General features: G+C 41.8%; 2 protein-coding genes across 2 annotated transcripts; both read left to right on the top strand.

The window, feature by feature from the left end:
- The first annotated feature begins 5,925 nt into the window (after positions 1-5,925).
- On the top strand, positions 5,926-10,391 carry FAM136A (family with sequence similarity 136 member A). Its single transcript, XM_011219304.3, has 3 exons — positions 5,926-6,114; positions 6,985-7,125; positions 8,889-10,391. Exons 1-3 carry the CDS (start codon positions 6,028-6,030, stop codon positions 9,075-9,077), a joined length of 417 nt encoding a protein of 138 aa, XP_011217606.1. The 5' UTR covers positions 5,926-6,027; the 3' UTR covers positions 9,078-10,391.
- Positions 10,392-11,791: 1,400 nt separating this feature from the next.
- SNRPG (small nuclear ribonucleoprotein polypeptide G) lies at positions 11,792-20,454 on the top strand. Its single transcript, XM_002914900.4, has 4 exons — positions 11,792-11,938; positions 15,545-15,567; positions 16,409-16,533; positions 20,260-20,454. The coding sequence occupies exons 1-4, from the start codon at positions 11,907-11,909 to the stop codon at positions 20,308-20,310; spliced, it is 231 nt and encodes a 76-aa protein (XP_002914946.1). The 5' UTR covers positions 11,792-11,906; the 3' UTR covers positions 20,311-20,454.
- The last annotated feature ends 713 nt before the right edge of the window (positions 20,455-21,167 follow it).

Genomic DNA, 21,167 nt, shown 5'->3' with positions numbered 1-21,167 from the left:
AACTTTCAAATATACAATACAGTATTATCAGCTATACATTGTATCCCATGAGGCCACTCTCATTTCTGAACAGTATTTTTTAATCCTAAATAAAACAACAGCAAGTTGAGCCCAGCAGTACTGAAAGGAATTACATATCATGACCAAGTATGAATTAGCTGGAGAATGTAAGGACGATTCTACATTATAAATATTACTAATACAATTTATTATATTAATGGGAAGAAAAGCCCTGTGATCATCTTAATAAATGTAGAAAAATAATTTTGTCAAATTCGATACCCATTCTTGGGAATGGCTCTTGCTAATCTTGTCAAACTAGCCAAAAAGCAAAGAGAAATTGGCCCGGGGTATGGGTGCGGGGCGGAGAGCTAGCAGGTGGCAGGGCAGGGCCAGTGACCCGCAACATGTCAGGCAGTGACTTGCTTGAGAAATGGTCTGCGCACCGGGTGGAAGCTCAGACAGCCCCCCAGGACCTCAGCCCTCAGCCCAGGAGCTTTTCTGTTCTGGGTTGTGGGTTGTGTTTTTTCTTATTACATTTATAAAGCAGTACGTGGTCCTTAAAGAAAATTTGGCAGCAGACTGAAAAGGCTTAAATTATAAGGTTCCCCAGGCACCTGTGGGCTGCGTGGGGCAGCAGGCAGGAACGTTATGCTGGTGCCTGGACAACAGGGTGCAGAGGAGAGAGAACTCCACTCGGAGCCTCATAAACCAGATGCCGGAGGCCAAGGCAGGGCCTGCCCTGGGGCCCAAGCTGCAGCCTCTAGAAATATGGATGTCTCACTCCAGATGTTCTCTAGTTGCCTAGCTCAGCGCTCAAACCTTCTTAGGCACTAATGAAGGCCCACTACCTTGGGTGAGGCAAAGGATAATCCATTCTCGTTATTCACATAGTTCAATAAATTTGCCATGAGTGCTGAATTAGCAAATACTGAACTGCTACAAGGAGAACTACAGGGAATACAAGGAAATACCAGATTCCTGCAAGCCTATGATTACATTTTTGTCAACTGATTAACACATAACCTTTGGTGAATAAATGAACTATTTACTACTGAATATGTGCCAGCCCCGATTACATGGTTATTTCATTTGCACCTCAGAACAACCCCAAAGGCACCATTTTTGGAAAAATGAAACAAGTAACCCAAGATCTTTGAACATGCTCTTTGGGAACCAAAGTGGTTATTAGGGGACCTGGCATATACCAGGTGTTCAGTAAATGTCATTCTCTCTCCAGAAAGTCAATGGTCACTAAGGAACAAAAAAATACAATGCAGGACCTGCCCTCATTGACAGGCTAGGCTCTAGTCACAAATCTTTCCTTAAGGGGAAAAACTACTTCCATGTCTGTCCTCAGCACTTTTGTTTCTACTTCATTGATATGCTCAAAAGAATCAAAGCGAAAAGTGAGCCCAGGGGCGCCTGGGTGGCTCAGTCAGTTAAGCGTCTGCCTTTGGCTCGTGATCCCCAGGGTCCTGGGGTCGAGCCCCCCATTGGGCTCCCTGCTCAGCGGGAAACCTGCTTCTCCCTCTCCCACTTCCCCTCCTTCTGTTCCCTCTCTCTCAAATAAATAAAGGAAATCTTTTAAAAAATAAAAATTAAATTAAATTTTTAAAAAGTGAGCCCAAAGCATCCCCGATAATAAGATAACAATTATAGGGCGCTTTGTAGTCCTTTTCATAGTTGTGTGTTTATGTGCGTGTGCGGACACGTATCTATGGAAAGGTTAACAGCAGCTCCTCATGGTTATCCACTGTAAACACATTACCAGGATACTTCTATCAGAAATATTCTGTGTACTCTGGCAATTCCATTAAACCTGCCACACACCAGGTCACCTGTCTTTCCAAAGTTACAAACAGAGGAAAGAGAATTCGGTTAAACCTTAGAGGGATTTACATGGGCAGGGCAGCAGGAGAAGTGAGTAGGAGGGTGTTTTCTTCAAGACGAAGGAGCTGAGAAGAAAAAATAAATAAAATAAAGCTCCGTGGTGGCAACCAGATTGTTGGTACCAAAGACACGGAGAGTCAGGGCGGGTCCTTAGCAAGCAGGTACTAAGCTAGGACGGGCCACACCCTCAGGAATCAGAAGAGCATTCTGTGATCCAAGGAGGAAGGAATGCACCCGCTCGGGAAGCCGGGTGAGGCACGGCTGTCATTAAGGCAATCTGGGCACGGCTATGATTACAGACAGGCCAACCTGTCGGGAGGGAAACAGAAATCCACAGCAGCAGCTGCCACGTGGTGAGTTTGCCCATGCTAACCTTGTGTCCACATAGCATATCTGGCCAGTTACATGACCTTAAGTCTTTGTGGGGAAAGTACCTAATAGCAAAAAGAACAATTTTAAAGTGTTGCTGAGTGAGCCGCAGTATTACATGAGCTAATCAGTCCTCGCTCTCTTGCTTATTGATTATGATGACATGTTTTAACTTGAGAGAATTTATATATAACCAAGGGAGACATATTAATTGCAGAGAACTTAGAAACTCCATGTAAACACTCAGAAGAAAATTATAATCGTTTACAATCCCATCACCCATAAATAACAAACCTTAACATTTTATTGTGTAACTTTTCAAACTTTCATATATATAAAATCATGATATACACTCCTTTGTCACTTGATTTCTTCACCCAATCAAATACAACATACATCTCTTCTTCATGTCAATAAAAATACTCCTACAGCATTATACTTTATGCCTGCAGGGCACTCCATTGCATGGTGCTTTTACTAATTATTTAATCAGTTTTCCTATTGTTACACATTTACTTGTTTCCAAATATGACTATTGTAAACGCCGTAGTAAACATACTTATTCATGTCTTTCCAAACATTATTTTCCTAGGTTCCTCCTTTAAACGGAATCGTTGAGTCAAGGAGTTTTTATATATTTATGGCTTACTTTTTTGCCATGAGCCCTGCCCTACAGTGAAGTCCCCACCACCATTCACATCATTACATCATCACCTTGTATGAATGTTCTTTTCTCATTCTTTTTTTTTTAACATTTATTTACTTGAGAGAAAGAGCGTGTGTGTGCACATGTGAGCTCGTTGGGGGGGGCAGGCAGAGGGGGAAAGGGTCTTAAACAGACCCCTCACTGAGCACGGACACCCCCCCACATACACACACACAAACACGGGGCTCTATCTCACAATCCTGAGATCACGACCTGAGCCAACACCAAGAGTTCGATGTTCACCAAATGTGCCACCCAGGCGCCCCTTCTCTCTTTCTTACCTACAATGGTTTTATCCTGATATCTAACAAATTTAACAGTACTATAAAAAACACTGATTTGTGGGGTTTTTTTGTTCGTTTCTTAAATTTTTAGTGATGCTGAATATTATTTCACATGTGCATTCATTTCCTGGGGCCACTGTAACAAAGCACAACAAATTGGGTGGCTTAAAACAACAGAAATGTCTCACTGTTCTGGAGGCCAGAAGTCCAAAGTCAAGGTGACAAGAATTGTCCAGGTCCAGCTCTGCCTTTCTCCTTTCGGACTCTGTGCTTCTCCCCACTGCTGAGAGATCATTAGGTAGCTCCTATCTTGGGCCATGGGAAAGAGATACTCTCAGGCTTCCTGAGGCCCTCTCTACCTGGACTTACCATGCAGTCATCATCTCTCTGGATTCTGGTCACCATCCTAGGGTTCTACAAAGTTAGATGTGTCCCCTCATCTCTTGGATTGCTTCACCATCTGGGGGTTTACCAGCCCCCATCCCAGGACTTACTCAAGTGTTTTCATTTCTATTATAATTTCAGTCTTCTCCTTAACGTTGATTATTAGCCACATGCTACATTTCCCTTTATTTGTATATAATGACATGAAAGTGCTTATAATCTAAAAGCAAGGTATCAAAGTATATATATTCTATTACTTCAGTGTTTAAAAAAAAAATCCGGGGCGCCTGGGTGGCACAGCGGTTAAGCGTCTGCCTTCAGCTCAGGGCGTGATCCCAGCGTTCTGGGATCGAGTCCCACATCAGGCTCCTCCGCTATGAGCCTGCTTCTTCCTTTCCCACTCCCCCCTGCTTGTGTTCCCTCTCTCGCTGGCTGTCTCTATCTCTGTCTAATAAATAAATAAAATCTTTAAAAAAAATTAAAAAATAAAAAATAAAAAAATAAAAATAAATTTAAAAAAAATCCACATAGGAAAAAGGACTGGAAAGAAAGAACTCAAGACCATGAGGAGGAGGGTGTGGCCCTTGGAGACCGCAGAACAATCAGAACTAGACTTGATCCTGGTGCTGCCGCATGAGCTGACTTTCAGCTGATTTATGAGAAATAAATGTTTATCGTGTTCAATCCAAAAAATTTAAGAAAAATGTCAACAATGGCATTTAAAATAGTAGGGTAGTATTTATGGATTTAAAATTTTTAATTTCTCTATTATTGCTTTGGTCTGGTTTCCAAATACTTTTGATTACTTCTATAATGAAATAAATGTATTCATTCATTAGACAAACCTTTACTAATGGGTTACTATGCGCCAGACATTAAGCAAAGAATTGAGGAAGAACAATGAAAAAGATAAATGTGGTCTTTGTCCTCGAAGAGGTTTTAATCTAGAAAAAAAAAAGAACACAGGACAAGTAATAAGCAGTAGTGATGAGCGCTGTCACAGGTAAGTAAGTACAGGATGCTAAGAGAATGCTTGACAGAGGAGCATATGGGGTGGGGAAGTAGGCAGTCAGAAAAGTCTTCCTGAGGTCCTAAATCAAGTTTCAACTTCAAAAGACCGAGTATGTTTGCTAACCGTAATGCAGTCGCCTCTCCAATTGATAGGAGAAGTTACCTTAAAACTATCCAGATGCTTGGAAATTAAGAGACGCATTGCTAAATAATCCATGAGTCAAAGAAGAATTCATAATGGAAATTAGAAAATGTTTGAACAAACATACTATATTCAAAACTTGTGAGAGTAGCTAAAGCAGTGTAAGAGAGACACAACCTTGGGGCACCTGGGTGGCTCAGCCGTTAGGCGTCTGCCTTCGGCTCAGGTCATGATCCCAGGGACCTGGGATCGAGCACCGCGTTGGGCTCCCTGAAGCCTGCTTCTCCCTCTCACACTCCCCTTGCTTGTGTTCCCTCTCTCGCTGTCTCTCTCTGTCAAATAAATAAATAAAATCTTTGAAAAAAATAGGAGGGACACTACCTTAAAAACACAAGTACAGTTAACCCCTGAACAACATGGGTTTGAACTGCACCAATCCACTTATATAGGGATTTTTTTCAATAAATACAGTACAGTACTATAAATGTATTTTCTTATGATTTTCTTAATATTTTCTTTTTTCTAGCTTACTTTATTATAAGAATATAGTATATAATACATGAAACATGCAAAATATGTTAATTGACTGTTATCAGTAAGAATTCTGTTCAACAGCAAACTCTTTAAATTTGGGGGGATTCAAAAGTTATATGGGGATTTTCCACTGGGGGTGGGGGTCCTGGCCCCTAATCCCACATTACCCCACATTGTCCAAGGGTCGACTGTACATACAAATATGAAATTCCGGAAAGGGAAAATTTGATCTGTAGTAACAGCAGATCAGTGTTGCCTGGGGTCAGGGTGGGGAAGTGGGAGGAGAAAGGGTGGAGATTGACTGCTAAAGAGCAAGGTTTGGTAAAGCTCCTCGAGCTATATACCTAAATCCTGCGCTTTCATCTGGATGTTAATCATACTAAATATTTTTTAAGACTCTGAAGGAAGACAGGGAAGGAGGGAGGAGAGAATGGAGACAGGGAATCCCAGCGCCCCCTCCAGCCTACAGGGGCTCAGACTCAGCAAGGTGTGCGGGGCGGGGCCAGGAGGGGAGGAGCCCGATGGGGAGGCGGGGCGCAGCGGAAGCGCGGGGGACGGGGGGATGCAGTTCCTCCTCTCCGACGCCAGGCGGCGGCGTGGGCGGGGAAGGGTGGCTGGGACCCTGGCCGCGGCAGCAAGGGGGCGGGCCGATCGCCGGACTCCATGTGGGCGCCGGCGCAGAGGGGGTGCAGCGCGGGGTCGCCATGGCGGAGATGCAGCAGCTGCGGGTACAGGAGGCGGTGGACTCCATGGTGAAGAGTCTGGAGAGAGAGAACATCAGGAAGATGCAGGTAGCGGGCGGGGGTCATGGCGCGGAGTTCCGGCAGTTCGCGATTCCCTTGTCGCAGCCGCCGCGCGTCGCTGCCCGCCTCCCCGCAGACCCGACTCGGGGCGTCCCTGGGGTCGCCGCGGCGCCCTCGGAAGCACCTCTCACCCTCAGAATCCCTGCAGCTTCCGCCGAGCGGATGAAATCTGTGCTCCCGCCCCACGCTCAAAGCCGTCTTCCCCCCAGGCCAGCTCCGGGGAGGGGGTGTTAGAAGCAGCGTGAGAAAGTCCTTAGTGTCAGGCTTTCGGCCTCCCCCGCCTTCCTGTCTTGCGCTGCCCCTTCCGCAGGTGAGCAGGCCGAGGCCCAGAAAGGGCACGGCCAAGGTGAAACACCAGAAAGGCAAAAGCGCTTGGCTTCCTCAGTGGCCCTGTCATGCCCGTATTAATGTCGCTCCACACAGCGCTGGTTTACATGCTGTTGTGCTTCGATACCCTAGGTGGTACGTGGCTCTTGGTCCAGCTAACCTAACCAAATCGTGGGGTTTCTGCTGTGCTTCTTGAGTCGTTGATTAATGGATCGGTTGCCCCCTGGTGGAAAGTAGATTACTAGGTTACTGACCTCTGAACCCTGGTTTTCAGAATTTGACTTCATCTGACCCACCACCAACTTCTCCGTCCACCCAGCCTCCGATGCCACAAGTGCCAATGAGCAAGCAGGAAGAAGGCCATGAAACCTTCTGCTAGGCTTCGAGGATAATTTTCCCAATTGTGGTTTTAGGTTCTTGATGTCTGTTAGGAGAGGTGCAAATACAGATGCTCCTCTGTTGCCTTCCATGGCATTCTCTGCCCCAGAGGCTTTCCTACCTAACCTCTCTCTCTCTGCCTTCCCTCCCCAGGGCCTCATGTTCCGGTGCAGTGCCAGCTGTTGTGAGGACAGCCAGGCGTCCATGCAGCAGGTGCATCAGTGCATTGAACGCTGCCATGCGCCTCTGGCTCAAGCCCAGGCCCTGGTGACCAGTGAACTGGAGAAGTTCCAGGTGAGAAATACCCCAAGCAGAGGACTTCAGGCCTTGATGTTGCTCTTTTGCAAGAGATTACAAGCATTTGTTCAGAACTCTTGGCTTTAATGTCTTGGTTCTTTTAACATTTGGGACAGTCCTGTGGCCCAGGTTGAGTGCTATAAGTATTTCCCATAGAAAAAATGATGTAAAAAGGAGTTCATGATCAAGAGCCTTTCCCCCCCATAGACATGAAATATAATATATATACTGTAGAGTGTAAAAGCTTTCTAAGACATGGATTAGTTCGTTCTTAAACTAGTAGTACTTATCCCCAGGATAAGTGGAGTAGGCTCGTCATAAAGAGGTGCAGATTAGAGCCATATCCTGCCATCACGTTGTGGACGTGCCCACCCAGAACCGTCCGTTTGCTATACTTAGAGGGCAGCTCCTGTGTCACCCAAAGAACAGTCATTAATGTGAAGTATTAGTAATACTGACTCACTGATGCCTTCCTCACAAGCCTCTCTGAGGTCACTAGGAGTAAAAGATATCCACCATATCTCTTTCTGGAGAACAGGGTAGTCACAACTTCATTTTATTCCCTTCCTATGACTGTACCTTCCTGGAGCTTGGAGAAAGCAGAGCCCACTTCTGAACCAGTTTTTCATAGCCTGAAATCCTGTTCACCTGGGACAAATTGTATCTAATATACAATTTTTACATTCTGCTATATGGAATTCTTCAAAATTACTGACACTGTGAAGGACTAACTTATCCAAGATCCTGAACCCAGACAGGTTTCTTTGTGTTCACTTTGACAGCTAATTTTATCGATAAGGTCTTTAACATTTTGATTCTTGAATTGCTGTATGACTTTTTCCTTCTGTTCACTTTTTAGTCCTCTCCAATTAGACTTACTCTTCGCTCTGCCAGAACTGCTATGGCCACTCCCCTCCATGGAGCTAAATCCAGTGGTCATGTCTCATCCCTCATCTTACACAACCTGTCTGCATCACTGACTCAGTGATCACTTGCCTCCTTGAAACAGTTTGTTCAGTTGGGCACCAAGACACCTCACTCTCTGGTTTTCCACCTCTCTCCCTGGCCATCCTTTCTTGGCCTCCTTTCTGCTTTTCCCCTCCAACCTGTGAGGATTGGAGTGCCTAGCATGTCCTTGGTCCTTTTTTCTGATCTAATTCTCTGCTATAAATATCATGTGTAGGCTGATAACTCCTACATTCATTCATATCTGTAAACCAAATTCACTCCTGATCTCCAGATTCATATACCCAACTGCTTCTTCAACATCTCCCCTCATTTTGTTTTTCTCCCTTCACTGGCATGTAAGTTCTATGAGGGTAAGAACATCATCTAGTTTACTCATTGCTGTATTCCCCAGCATTAGAAGAGTACCTGACACATAGTAGCTACGCAATAAATATTTGTTGAGTGCTTTTCTGTAGCAAGCACAGATATTAAAGAATCAAAATGTTTGTAAGTCTTAACTATAGCTGACCAACAGTAGCCTCTAGTTATTTCCCACTTCCTGGAGGGGGCTTCTGTATAATTTATTCTGTCATTCATCTGCTTTCTTGTCATGCTTTGCCTGGACCCTCCTGGTGCCACCCTCTGTTTCAAAATAGGATAATCTTGGTTAATTGCACTATAGTGTCCCTTTAATTGATCAAGATTATATATGTCAAGCCAAAATATGTAGCAAGGAGCCTAGCACATGGTAAGCATTTGGTAAATGGAGGCCAATCTTTCAGACTTCTCTGCCCTCTTCCTTCTTGCCACAGGACCGCCTGGCCCGATGCACCATGCATTGCAATGACAAAGCCAAAGATTCAATAGATGCGGGAAGTAAAGAGCTTCAGGTGAAGCGGCAGCTGGAGAGTTGTGTGACCAAGTGTGTGGATGACCACATGCACCTCCTCCCAACCATGACCAAGAAGATGAAGGAGTCTCTCTTGTCTATTGGGAAATAGAAGTCTTTGCAATTGGACATCGGAGCTGACAGCAGGATTCTATTTTAAAAGAAATGGGAGTTTTGGTCTTTTAAGTGAAGTTTATGAAGAAATTAAGGATGGCAGCAAGTTGGAGGCATGTGTCACTTGCCTCTGGACACTGGCTCCTTTATGTTCAACCCTAGAAAGTGAAATGTTTTGAAAAAACTGGTGCTAAAATCTGGTTCAGAGATGGCACAGGACAGTTTTCGATAGCCTAAATTTCATGTGCTTCTCCTGGCTCTAGGGATCTCCCTTGTATAAAGCCAGAGCCCTCCAAGATACCAGATTCTTCTCAGTACAGAGGTACCAACAGGCTGGCAGGTTCCTCTAACCTGCCTGTGATCTGGTGGTGTGAGCAGAGGTGTTTCTGTTTGTTGCCGACCTCCCGTTTACCAGAAGGCTCACCAAATCGTTTTCCATAAGCTGTAAAACAAAATCCACAAGGTCACTAATTTAGAAAGGAAAAAAGGTTTCTGGGTCTTTGTTTGGTTTGGTTTTGTTTTATATACAAGGGCATGAAGTTGATTTAAGCTGTGGAGTTGGGAGAGGTAGTTCGGATAAGAACTGTGAATAGTTCTTACGGATATCTGTTTCTGGCCATTGAGATGTGGATATGCATTTCTTGAAATATACATTACATCCTTCAGCTAGGAGACCCTGTAAAAACACGACAGGCGATGTTACACTGGGTTTGGGAAGCGGACCTTCCCTCTCACTGGCTGCCTTGATGGGCCCTGAGGCTATCTGCAGGAGAGCGACAGGACAATCTTGCAGTGACACTATCCCTTGAAGGGAAAGAGGGTTTTGATTGCACTATATACCAGTATCCGGGAGTGAACATTGAAGGAGGAACTCTTGTGGTCTTAATTTCAAGAGTTGTTAAGTACTGGTTTTGGAAAAACCTGGTTTTTATAGAACAGAATGGAATGAAAGCCTAAACTCAGTATTGCTTATTTTGCCCCCTGAAAAAACAGAGCCCTATTGAGACAATCCCTTGGCAACAGGAAGGTCAAAGGAGAAAAAGTAGGCAACTCAGGGGTAAGCTGTGATTCCTTTAAGGAAAAGAGGGGCAACCCCCCCATTACCAAATACCACTTTTGCCTGGGGCCTTTGCGGCAAGCAGTGTACCTGCCCCAGCTCTAGCACCTTTTCATTTTGATAAGGACCTTATTGTCTTTTTACCAACTTACTACTTGAAATGATAATATAGCCTGTGTTTGGTGTTTCAAGGCTGTGATATATTTTCCTAGAGGCTCAGTTTTAAAAAATAAATAAGGTTTAGTTTTTCCTCCACTATTATGTTTCTTATGTCTGGGTAGTGAATATATATAACTTTCTTAGGACGCTTCTCTTTGTAGTGTGTGAAATAAGTTTCTTAAGAGGCCATGAAGAGTAAAAATTAGTTATGAATTATGATGCAGGTGCAGGACTGGTTCATTGTAAATGGGAAAAACTGAGGGCAGGCTATAGCACTATGACTTGAAGTCCACTAATGAAAAAAAAAAAAAAACCTGTAAGGCTAAAAAAAAATTCAGTATCCATTTCAGGACTCTAACTTCAGCTAAACAGTAACAGCAAGAGGTGGAGAAGGTAATTAATGATCCCTCTTGGGAAAATTCAACATCTAGGATTTTGAGTGCCGAGAGTACAAACTATGTGATGAGTTTAAGTTTTTACTATCATTCATATTTATTTTATTTTTTTAAGATTTTATTTAGGGGCACCTGGGTGGCTCAGTTGGTTAAGCCTCTGCCTTCAGCTCAGGTCATGATCTTGGGGTCCCGGGATCCTGCTCCACAGGGAGTCTGTTTCTCCCTCTACCTCTGCTGCTCCCTCTGCTTGTGCTCTCTCGCTCTCTATCTCAAATAGATAAATGCAGGGCTCCACCCCAGGTCCCTGGGATCATGACCTGAGCTAAAGGCAGACGCCCAACCCCTTGAGCCACCCAGGTGCCCCTACTGTCACTGGTATTTAAATAGAGCCATTCCTGAACTTTAGGAATGAATTGAATTTTGGAGAATCATCCCCTACTTAGGTAATCACCAAGGTTTTACTGTTTTTGCCCAAGTCTTCTATAATCCCAATTGTGTTTTATTCACACATGTGTATTCGCCTCTTTTGGGTGACTTAACTGGGAACAAGTCGGAGATCACTTTTTACACGAGTTGATTTTCAAGTGAAGAGTATCTCAGAGATCCTTCACGTTTTTTATGTAGGAGCAAGGTATATCAAGTGGGGTTCTGGAAGCAGTGTTATAAGAATTGCAAGACTGTCATTAGGGAATACACTTAAGCGTTTTTTTAGATTCAAACTCTTAGAAACTGAGGCCACATCACCCTACTTCTCTGGTGTCCAGAGGTCACTAATTGTTACTGGAACCCTTGGTGTGGCAATATGTAGGAATACCTGACAAAGAACTATCACAGGCCCACCCCTCCAGAGCCTATATTCATTTAGTATATGTGAAGAAGACAACCCAGGCAATGCACGAAGAGAGTATACACCGGTTTCTCCTAGAAGCTAGAGACCGAACCGCCATATCAATTTTACAAACGAGGAAACGGAACTGAGAAGACGACTGTCACCACCCCTAACCCCATCTAGGCCAATCGGTGACGACGCAAGCGGAAACACGAGGCCGATCGACAAGTTCAGGCGCCCCCAAAGTATCGCGAGGTGAAATCGGCCAGCAATTGATTGGCTGACGGGATCGGTGACGTCAGACGCGAAACGCCGGGCCTACCGCGGGAGCGTGAGGGCACTACGGATTCCATTCGGAGGCATCTTTGAGCTCGCCGAGTAGACACCATGAGCAAAGCTCACCCTCCCGAGTTGAAAAAGTAAGTATGTGAGAGGGCCGCGTCCAAGTGGCAGTTTCTTTGCGTGCTTTGAGTTCTTTAGATCCCCTCCCTTTCTTGCAGTGTGCCTGGAGTAGGTGTTCCGGCCCGAGGCCGCCGAGAACCTGATAGGGTCTTGCGACTCGGCGCTTGAAGCCCGCGCGGTCTCGTTTCGGCTTGCTTGGCATGCCATGGTTACCAGTGGCAGAAAAGGCGCCTCTCTTCCGCTATCTCGCCTCCCTAGGTGCATTTCCCGGCCCCACGTCTCCCGACGCACTCCTCTCGCTCGTTCTTCTTGGCCTGGAGATCTTTGTTGAACTTCTTGAATAGCCTTTTAAGTTATACATTAGGTGGCTGGAGAGTAATTCTATACAGAACTAAGAAGATGGGCGGAATGGAAGTGTTTGATAGTAGATGAGGAGTCAAAAACCACCTTAATCTTAGAATGTGTTCATAGCTGTTTCTTTCAACTTTAATTTAGAAATCCTATTCCTTTCTTTTGCTTTTTTGTCCTGAAGTTAAACTTGAATGTCGTATGCTCTCCTCTGTTAACAGAGCTGTGTGAGAACGTTCATTTTTTTAATCAGAAAACTAGGGATTTTTTTTTTTCCTGCCCAGTGAAATCAACTCAAAACAGCATAATTCTACTTTAGATAGGCCCGGTTTAAAGCTTTAACCTCCTCAAACACTCTTGACTGAACTTAATATGTTCGATGCCTCCTAAGTATTTTTCTATCTCGTCTATACCATGTAATGCCAGAATTCTGCACATAGTATTGGATAGCACAAAGTATGAAAAATTGATTCAGGAATCGATTTGTGAAACAGCCATCTGACCTGCGTATAGTTCACTTGTTACCAGCCTCATAGAGAAGTCAGACTTAGAGAAAAGATCATATTTAATAATTTTACGTGTAGGGGGACCAGTCAGTTAAGCGTCCAGCTCTTGGTTTCAGCACAGGTCGTGATCTTAGGGTAGTGGGATCAGCCCCATGTCAGGCTCTCGACTCAGCTTGGGAGTCTGCTTAGTGTTTGTCTCTCCCTCTACTCCTCCCTACTGCTGCCTTGCTCTCTCGCTTTCAAAAAAAATGAATCTTTAAAAAAAATAATTTTACGTTTAAATGCACATCTGCATCAAAGCCATTTTTTCTGCAAAAACTCCGTGTATATTTTAGTTGGGTCCCTGAAAGAATTATTAATCATAAGTCTAATATAAAGACAAATAGAAATTATTTTGAAAATGCTGATCTAAAACTTATTCTTTGACGAGCTGGTAAAATCTTAGTAGTTTTCTCTGGATTCTTCAAGAACTGGTGAAATGCTAATTATTTTTCAGCTCAGTCTTAAGCGTCTGACTTCAGGGCAGGCCATGATCCGGAGGTCCTCTGATCGAGCCCGCATCAGAGGAGCGTGTTTCTTTCTCTGCATGCCCTTTCCCCTGCTTGTGCTCTCTTTCTCTCACTGTCAAATTAATAAATAAAATCTTTTTTAAAAAATATATTGTCTACTTGTAATCCTAGATTTCCTTTTTTTGTTAACAGATTTTTTTTTTACTTAACAGATACATGTGAATTTCAGAGGACAAACCTAGTTTTAATATTTTTCTCATCTCCAGATTTCATGTATAGTGAGATCCTTTGAGACCTACCTCCAAAATGACTTTCAGATTTTTTTCCTTTACTTTCTCACAAATATCATCTTTAATCTTATAATCTCCTCCTGGTTTAGATTAACTCAGTTGGTATTAACTGGGAAGTAGGGAGTCAGGTTCTACTGGCAAGCATCTAGGAAGTAGAAGCTAGGGATGCTGCTAAATACTGTACGATGCACTGGGCATCCCTCAACAAAGAATTTTCTGGCTCCAGATGTTAATATGCCGAGGTTGAGATACCCAGGCCTAACCAGATTCCCCATCCCACCCTCTTAAAAATCACTCCCACAGTGGTCTTGGCAGTGACTGGACTCTGCCTTAATAATTTATCACTGTTTGAATGATAAAGTCCAGGCTTCTTGACACAACATTCAAGCTCTTCCATCTGAAATCCAAGTGTCAAATATTACACACGCTAACGGAGTGCCCCCGTTCTCCAGTTCTCCATCCAAACTGAACCATTTGCATTTGCTCAAACTTTCTCACCACCTCTGTGACTTTGGACAATTTACTTAATCTTTCTGAGCCTCAGTTCCTCATCTATAAAATGGTGGTAAAAACAATGCGTAAGTTACAAAGTCATCGTAAGGGTTAAATAAGTTCATGTGTGTTGTATTTGCTGTGTTGTATATAATATATTCTATTAAAATGGATTATTTTATATATCATACTGTATTTTTGGGGTTTTTTTTTTTTAAGATTTTATTTTAGAGTGCACACATGGGGGGAGGGGCAGAGGGATAGGGCCAAGCTTACTCCACACTGAGCGCAGAGCCCTACTTGGGGCTCCATCTCACAACCATGAGGTCATGACCCAAGCCAAACCAAGTCAGGTGCTTAACCGGGGCACCACCCAGGTGCCGAAGGCCTGTGTCTTGCTTATCTTTGGATTCTCCCATGACGTGTTATACATTAAAATTGCATGAAATTTCAGGGGCGAATGCGTGACTCAGTTGTTTAAGCATCCCACTCTTGGTTTCAGCTCAGGTCATGATCTCATGGGTGGTGAGATGGAGCCCTCTGTCAGTCTCCACACTTAACAGGGAGTCTGCTTAATACTCTCTCCCTTTGCTCCTCCTCCACTCGTGCATGCGCGAGTGCTCCCTTTCAACTAAATAAATCTTTAAAAATTGCATGAAATTTCATATTTTCTAGCCTGTAACTGGAAGGGGTAAAAACTGGATTGATTACATGGCTTAATATTCCCATAATGCCCGGCTGAGATGGGATTTCCCTGTTTAATTCAGATTTTTTTAAAGCTTCAAAATATGTGTTTTGCTAAAAAATACTTATGTGTTGAGGAATATCTTGAACACTTAAGTGTGATGCTTAATATTAAATAAAACAACACTCCTTATTGTCTCAATTATAAAATAGCTATTGAATTGGATATGGTTTGATTACCTTCTAGTTTCCTTACAACTTAGTTTGGTTTTGGTAATAACTGCAATATAAACAAATCTTTGTTTTTCTGTTACGGCTCTAAAATCCAGTCAGGGGGTGCCTGGCTGACTAAGTCAGTGGAGCAGAAGACTCTTGATCTCAGAGTTTTGAGTTAGCCTCATGTTGGGTGTAGAGATTACTTAAAAATAATTTTTAAAATCTTTTTTAAGAAAATAATAAAACCTAGGCATCAAAAATTAGGTCAGTATTGAACAAGAATGTTTTTGTAATTTACATCATAAAAAGACTTAGTTTGATGTGCATTAATAATATTCTAAATCCATTTCATTTTTATTTATTATTTTGTCCCTTCCCAAATTACGTTGTGTAAGTGCTAAATGAGGTAGCCCATTATTCCCTCCTATACAAGAGTACAAGTTTTTTACTATTTTAAATTTCATTATTTTTGTTGTGCAATTTTAGCAAATTGTATTGGCTGTACTTACTTTTGTGCTTGCTTATGCTTAAAATTTTTAAATCAGTTATATAATTTGTACCCCTTTTTGCTTTTTCAGATTTATGGACAAGAAATTATCATGTAAGTTTCTTGGGTTTTTTGTTTTATTTTTAATTAGTTGCTTTCTACATGTGTCTTGGCAGTATATGATGTTTGGCGCAACTTCATAAAAAATCACACAGAACCTCTAATTCACATCCATTAATTAAGGAGGTTTATGAAAATCCTACCCAATTTTATTTACCTAGTTTCTGATATTTAACAAATTGCACAGTACTTTCGACTTCTCATTATTTCCTTTAAGCCCTAGGATTTTCCTATTTTGCGATATTTGAAAGTGTGTCAACTTTTTTTCCTTTAAAAACAAAGGACTTGGACCAGGACCAAAAATCTGAGCTATACAGTGCTAGAAGGCATGGGGGTTAAGCCCTGGGCTTCAGAGGCAAGAAACCTTCCGTTTGAATCCCAGCTGTAGCCCACAGTACTTGTATAACCTCAAACCAGTTTCTTAAGAAGCGCTATACTTCAGTTACCTCGTGAAAAGTTAGGATAATTCTACTTGATAGGATTTTTTGTAAGTTTATTTTTATTTTTACCTTTTTTTTTTTAATTCCAAAATAGTTAACATACAGAGTTGTATTAGTTTCAGGTATGCAATATAGTGATTCAGCACATCCATACAATACCTAGTGCTCATCACAAAAGAAGTTCTTAATCCCCACTATCTATTTCACCCATCCCCCACCTGGATTTTTGTAAATTTAAATGTGGAAGTAAATGTGAAATGTTCAGCCCACTACTTGACATATGTAAGGCTAGAGGATTATATTTCTCAAGTACCTGCGTTTTATTCCACCTAATTTTTAATGAGTAGTTATTTTTATTGGTCAGTTTTATTGAACTATTTTTTCCCTTTTTGTAGTGAAATTAAATGGTGGCAGACATGTCCAAGGAATATTGCGGGGGTTCGATCCGTTTATGAATCTTGTGATAGATGAATGTGTGGAGATGGCAACTAGTGGGCAACAGAACAATATTGGAATGGTGGTAAGTAAAGATAGAAGCTTTCTCCCAGAGATTTCATATTTTGAAATAAGGATTAACTTCCTTTCTATTAACTTCCTTGGATTAAATTGAAATTAGGCAAATAACAGGCAAGATTAGGCTTCATCTCCCTTTTAGTTTAACATACGGTAGTCATTCAACTGTGATAGTATCTGAGTTACCTATAGGTTAGATCTGAATCTTATTCAGAACCCTCTGAGGTCCTTGGACATGAAATAGCTGTAGGAAATCATTTTTGAGCTTTATAATAGAGGCCCATAGTCAGTCCTTCATTGTGCTCAATTTTAACATGCTTATGAGTTCCCAGAAGATCTTTATAAAATGCAGATCCTATCTAACAAGTGCCCATGTGATGCAAATCTGCTAGTCCACCGTCATACTTTTTTATTTTGTGTGTATAATTAACCCAGATTTTCTGGTTTACCGCACCCAAATGTAAAAGTGGCCAAGGTAAAAGTTGCAAGGGGTGATCATAGTGACAGCCATTCACATGAAAGAAAATAGGAAAAAAAAATGGAAACACTGAGTTAATTATAGGAGCAAACATTTCTGCATTCATTAGGCCATAGTGGTACGACTACTGAAAAAGTTTTTGCTGTTTGTTAGCAAGACCCAGGCTTTGAATCCCATTCTTTGTCCAGCACAGGACAATATATCCAGTAAGTTAGTAAGTCCCAAATTTCTTGGGAAAAGTAAATCTAAAAGGACAACTTCACTTTAGCAAATCACTGAGCATAAAAACCTCTAAAAGGTGGTTAAGAGTTTCTAGTGGTTAGCCTTGATTTTTTATGTATTTATTTATTTTTTGCCTCACAGTTTTTAATCACTCTTTCCAAGGTGTATGTTTTTGCTTCTTTCAAATGCATTAGCATTTGAAAAGCAAATCAGTGGTCTGGGCTGGAAAAACTGCTTAGGGAATGCCTTGATATGAGACTCCCACCCCATATCTCCGCCCCCGCCCCCCGTCCTCCAAGTTTTATGCACATTGATCTTCCTTTCAGGTACAGTCTCCTTGAGCTTCTGTTGAAATGAATAAAACTGGGCAAATCATTATCCACCAGTTTTCTTTTAAAAATAGTTTTTAAATACCACCACACACACACCCCTAAGATTTCTCTCTAGCTTTTCCTTTTACAAATTCAGTAATCTTCATTCTTAGAGTAGATTAGGTTTTTAGATTATATCTCAAGAGATTTGCTAAAAAGATTGAAGAAGGACTTTGATATCTAAAAGTCAGTTCTGGGGTGCCTGAGTGGCTCAGTTGGTAAAGCATCTGCCTTCAGCTCAGGTCATGATCCCAGGGTCTTGGGATCAAGCCCCACATCTGGCTCCCTGCTGAGTCTGCTTCTCAGTTAAATAAAGAATCTTTATAAAAGATAAAAGTAAATAAAAGTCGGTTCTAATTTGGGAAGATAACTTTTCAGAGAATTGTGTGACACTTCTCGGAATTTTATCCGAGAAGGAATTGAACCTAGATCATGGATCTTTCTCGAAATTTTTCCCCTAAATTTTAATGGGCTTAGTCTTTACACAGAAATTGGTTATGAGCGCCTGCTTACTATGTTAGGCAGTTGGCCCTTCCACCTCTGATGCTTGTCATGTGACCAGAAAAAGGTTTATTAGTAGGCAATAATTCTTGCAGCTGAGTTAACGCTTTGAAAATGAAATAATAGGGGCACGTGGGGGGCTCAGTCAGTTAAACGTTTGGCTTAGGTCATGATCTCGGGGTCATGAGGTCAAGCCCTGCATCAGCTTCCCCGCTCAGCAAGGAGTCTACATCTCTCCCTCTGCCCATCCACCTGCACAGTTGTGCTTTCTCTTTCTAGCTAATAAATAAATCTTCATATCAGTTGTCCTTAATAAAAAAATTTTTGAGAGAGAGCGAGGGGAAGGGGCAGAGGGAGAGGGAGAGAACCTTAAGCAGGCTCCACACCCAGCGTGGAGTTCATACAGAGCTTGATCTCAGCCTCAGGACCCTGAGGTCATGACCTGAACTGAAATCAAGAGTCGGTCGTTTAACCGACTGAGCCACCTAGGTGCCCCCAATAAAAAGGCATTTTAAAGAAAATTCAAAAATGGTTTTTTTGAGGTTGAAAGAAAAACAGATAGGTTACGGTTTTGTTTTCACAAGTTGTTTGGCAAAGGAGACCATTACATTGGCTTTGCTATTCCCTTGTCCAAGTCAGTGACCCACTGAGGCCATTGAAATGACTTAATGCTGTTATACTTACAGTAGTATTAAGAATGTGTGTGTTCTGGGGTGCCTGGGTCATGCCTTCAGTTAAACATCTGGCTCTTGATTTTGACTCAGGTTGTGATCTCAGGGTCATGAGATTGAGCCCTGCATGGGGTTCCATGCTCAGCACAGAGTCTACTAAGACTCCTCCCTCTCCTACCTATGTTCTCTAAAATAAATAAATAGATCTTTAAAAAAAAGAAGAAGAAGAAGAATGTGTATGTTTGGCGGGGGAGATGGTTTGTGTTAGGGATCTGTCAGCTGGATAATTACCTAATGATGTCTCAGCTAGCCTCTTCTGAAACATCCCCATACTTGTCAGTGGCCTCACCTCTGTCGTATAAGATTTCACTCCACCCCAGAGTTCCCCTAAGAACGTACTAAAAATTATGTATTAAGATGCTGTATAGTTCAGGAGTTCTTACCAGCTTTATGGTTCTGTAGTTCCATTTTAGGTTTGTATTTGTTATTAGATAGCTGTGCCCTTTCCAAAGACTAAAAGCCTGAGCAGCATTTTGTAAAAAACTAGCACTGAGGCACAAAAAGAACACTATGGAATTCTGGACCTGATGGTTCCGGTTTGATTTGGAGAATTAGGCCTAAACACAATGAGAAAAAGAGGAAGATTAATATACAGCAGAGGTATCCACCCACTAGCCTTATTTCATGTATTAATGTGAGAAGGCAAAAACATGTGCAGTACCTACTATTTCAGAAAATGTTGATGAGAATGACACAGTTGTATTTTGTTTTTTAATAATGACCCCAAACGTCTCAGATCTGAAAATCTTAGTTATCTGAACTTCTCTGCCACCCTGACCTTTATAGGGTCAGAAATGGACACATGTAAGGGAGAGACAGAAAAGAAATCTAGTTTTTCATGCTTTGATCAGTGAGATGTGTTGTTCACCATTGTTGCAAGTAAGCCAGGAATTAAAACTCTGAAAACTAGATAAGTATGTTGTTCAGCTTTCTTCATTTCCATCCCTAACTTAGAGAAAGAATAAAAGTCTGTAGGCTCCTTCAGGCCTCATCATCATTTTCAGGGCATTGTTCTCTCTTCGTGCTGCTCTTCTTCGCCACCTTCTCATCATACTTATTGCTGTTTGTCTGTGCCAGGCTCCAAGACACAGTCCCACCTGTCCTATTCCTTTCCCTTCTGTCAGCTGCAGGGAGATCCCTTGGGGTAGAGACGGTATATGTTATTTGAATACTGCAGTTTAAAAGGTGAAATGAATCATTGGACTTAGCATTCTCAAAAGTGTACTTGTTAGTCTAAAATATAGAAAGTATACATCTTAGTTAAAAAGGGCTTACTGGCTTCTTGTCATGAGAAAGATTTAGTATCCCTGTGGCTTGAAAAAAGCCTCACAAACTGATCTTTAATACTGAAAAACCATTAATGATTTTGTAAAAATTCTTTCATCCATGTATGTCAAATAAATTGTGTTCTTTTCAAATTTTCTTTTTAGGTAATACGAGGCAATAGTATCATCATGTTAGAAGCCTTGGAACGAGTATAAACAATGGGTGTGTTCATGAGAAGAAATCAACTGCTTCCACGTGTTCCCTCTCCATAGTACCTGTTTTACAACAATATAAAAATCAGGTCCTGTGCATTTTCATATTGAACTTTTTTGTTAAATAAACTTTTATAATAGTCAAAATGCTTTCTCAGACATTCTGAACATAGAAAATAGAGTATTAGCTCTTATTCTAATTTTTCTAACATGAACTATTCCTGGTTTGAGACTGATTTTGGTTGTTTTTTTTATTTTTTTTAAGACTTTATTTGACAGAAAGAAAAAGTACAAGCAGGAGAGCAGGAAGGAAAGGGAGAACCAGGCTCCCTGCTGAGCTGAGAGCCCGATGTGGGGCTCCATCCCAGAACCCTGGTATGACCCCAGCCAAAGGCAGATGCTTAACCAACTGAGCCACCCAGGCACCCAGAGACTGATTTCTTTTAAATTTTATGCATTAATATAGATCAATCTGATTAAATATGAAGCGTGGCAGGGATGCCTTTTTTCCATCTTCTGTTGGAAAGATAAAGAACCTGCAAACCTGAGCAAGTTTCTTCTGAAACATTAACTGTAATTTTCAAAACTCTTATAGTAGCTTTGATGTACTGATTTTTTTCCAGGTACATCTACATTCCAAGTATAGTGCAATTGAAGTAAAACACAGGAAGTAATGATACAGTTGTTTATTTTGAACATAAACGGGGAAAATTTTTTAATACAAGAATAGAACTCTAGAAAAAAACATTCCAGTGTACTATAGTTCTTTGTGGAGTAGAGAGAGTAGTTATAATCCTCCCCATAATATATTCACCTAGGTCATAAATTTTATGGCACACAAGCTCAGATGAAAGATACGT

This window comes from Ailuropoda melanoleuca, chromosome 4 (assembly GCF_002007445.2).
Source record: "Ailuropoda melanoleuca isolate Jingjing chromosome 4, ASM200744v2, whole genome shotgun sequence".
Lineage (NCBI taxonomy): Eukaryota > Metazoa > Chordata > Mammalia > Carnivora > Ursidae > Ailuropoda > Ailuropoda melanoleuca.
This window is presented reverse-complemented; position numbering and strand designations above follow the sequence as displayed.

Coding starts and splice junctions, on each gene's coding strand:
- FAM136A (XM_011219304.3), top strand. CDS start 6,028: ATGGCGGAGATGCAGCAGCTGCGGGTACAGGAGGCGGTGGACTCCATG. Junction 6,115..6,984: donor AGAACATCAGGAAGATGCAG/GTAGCGGGCGGG, acceptor TTCCCTCCCCAG/GGCCTCATGTTCCGGTGCAG. Junction 7,126..8,888: donor GTGAACTGGAGAAGTTCCAG/GTGAGAAATACC, acceptor TTCTTGCCACAG/GACCGCCTGGCCCGATGCAC.
- SNRPG (XM_002914900.4), top strand. CDS start 11,907: ATGAGCAAAGCTCACCCTCCCGAGTTGAAAAA. Junction 11,939..15,544: donor CACCCTCCCGAGTTGAAAAA/GTAAGTATGTGA, acceptor TTGCTTTTTCAG/ATTTATGGACAAGAAATTAT. Junction 16,534..20,259: donor AGAACAATATTGGAATGGTG/GTAAGTAAAGAT, acceptor TTTTCTTTTTAG/GTAATACGAGGCAATAGTAT.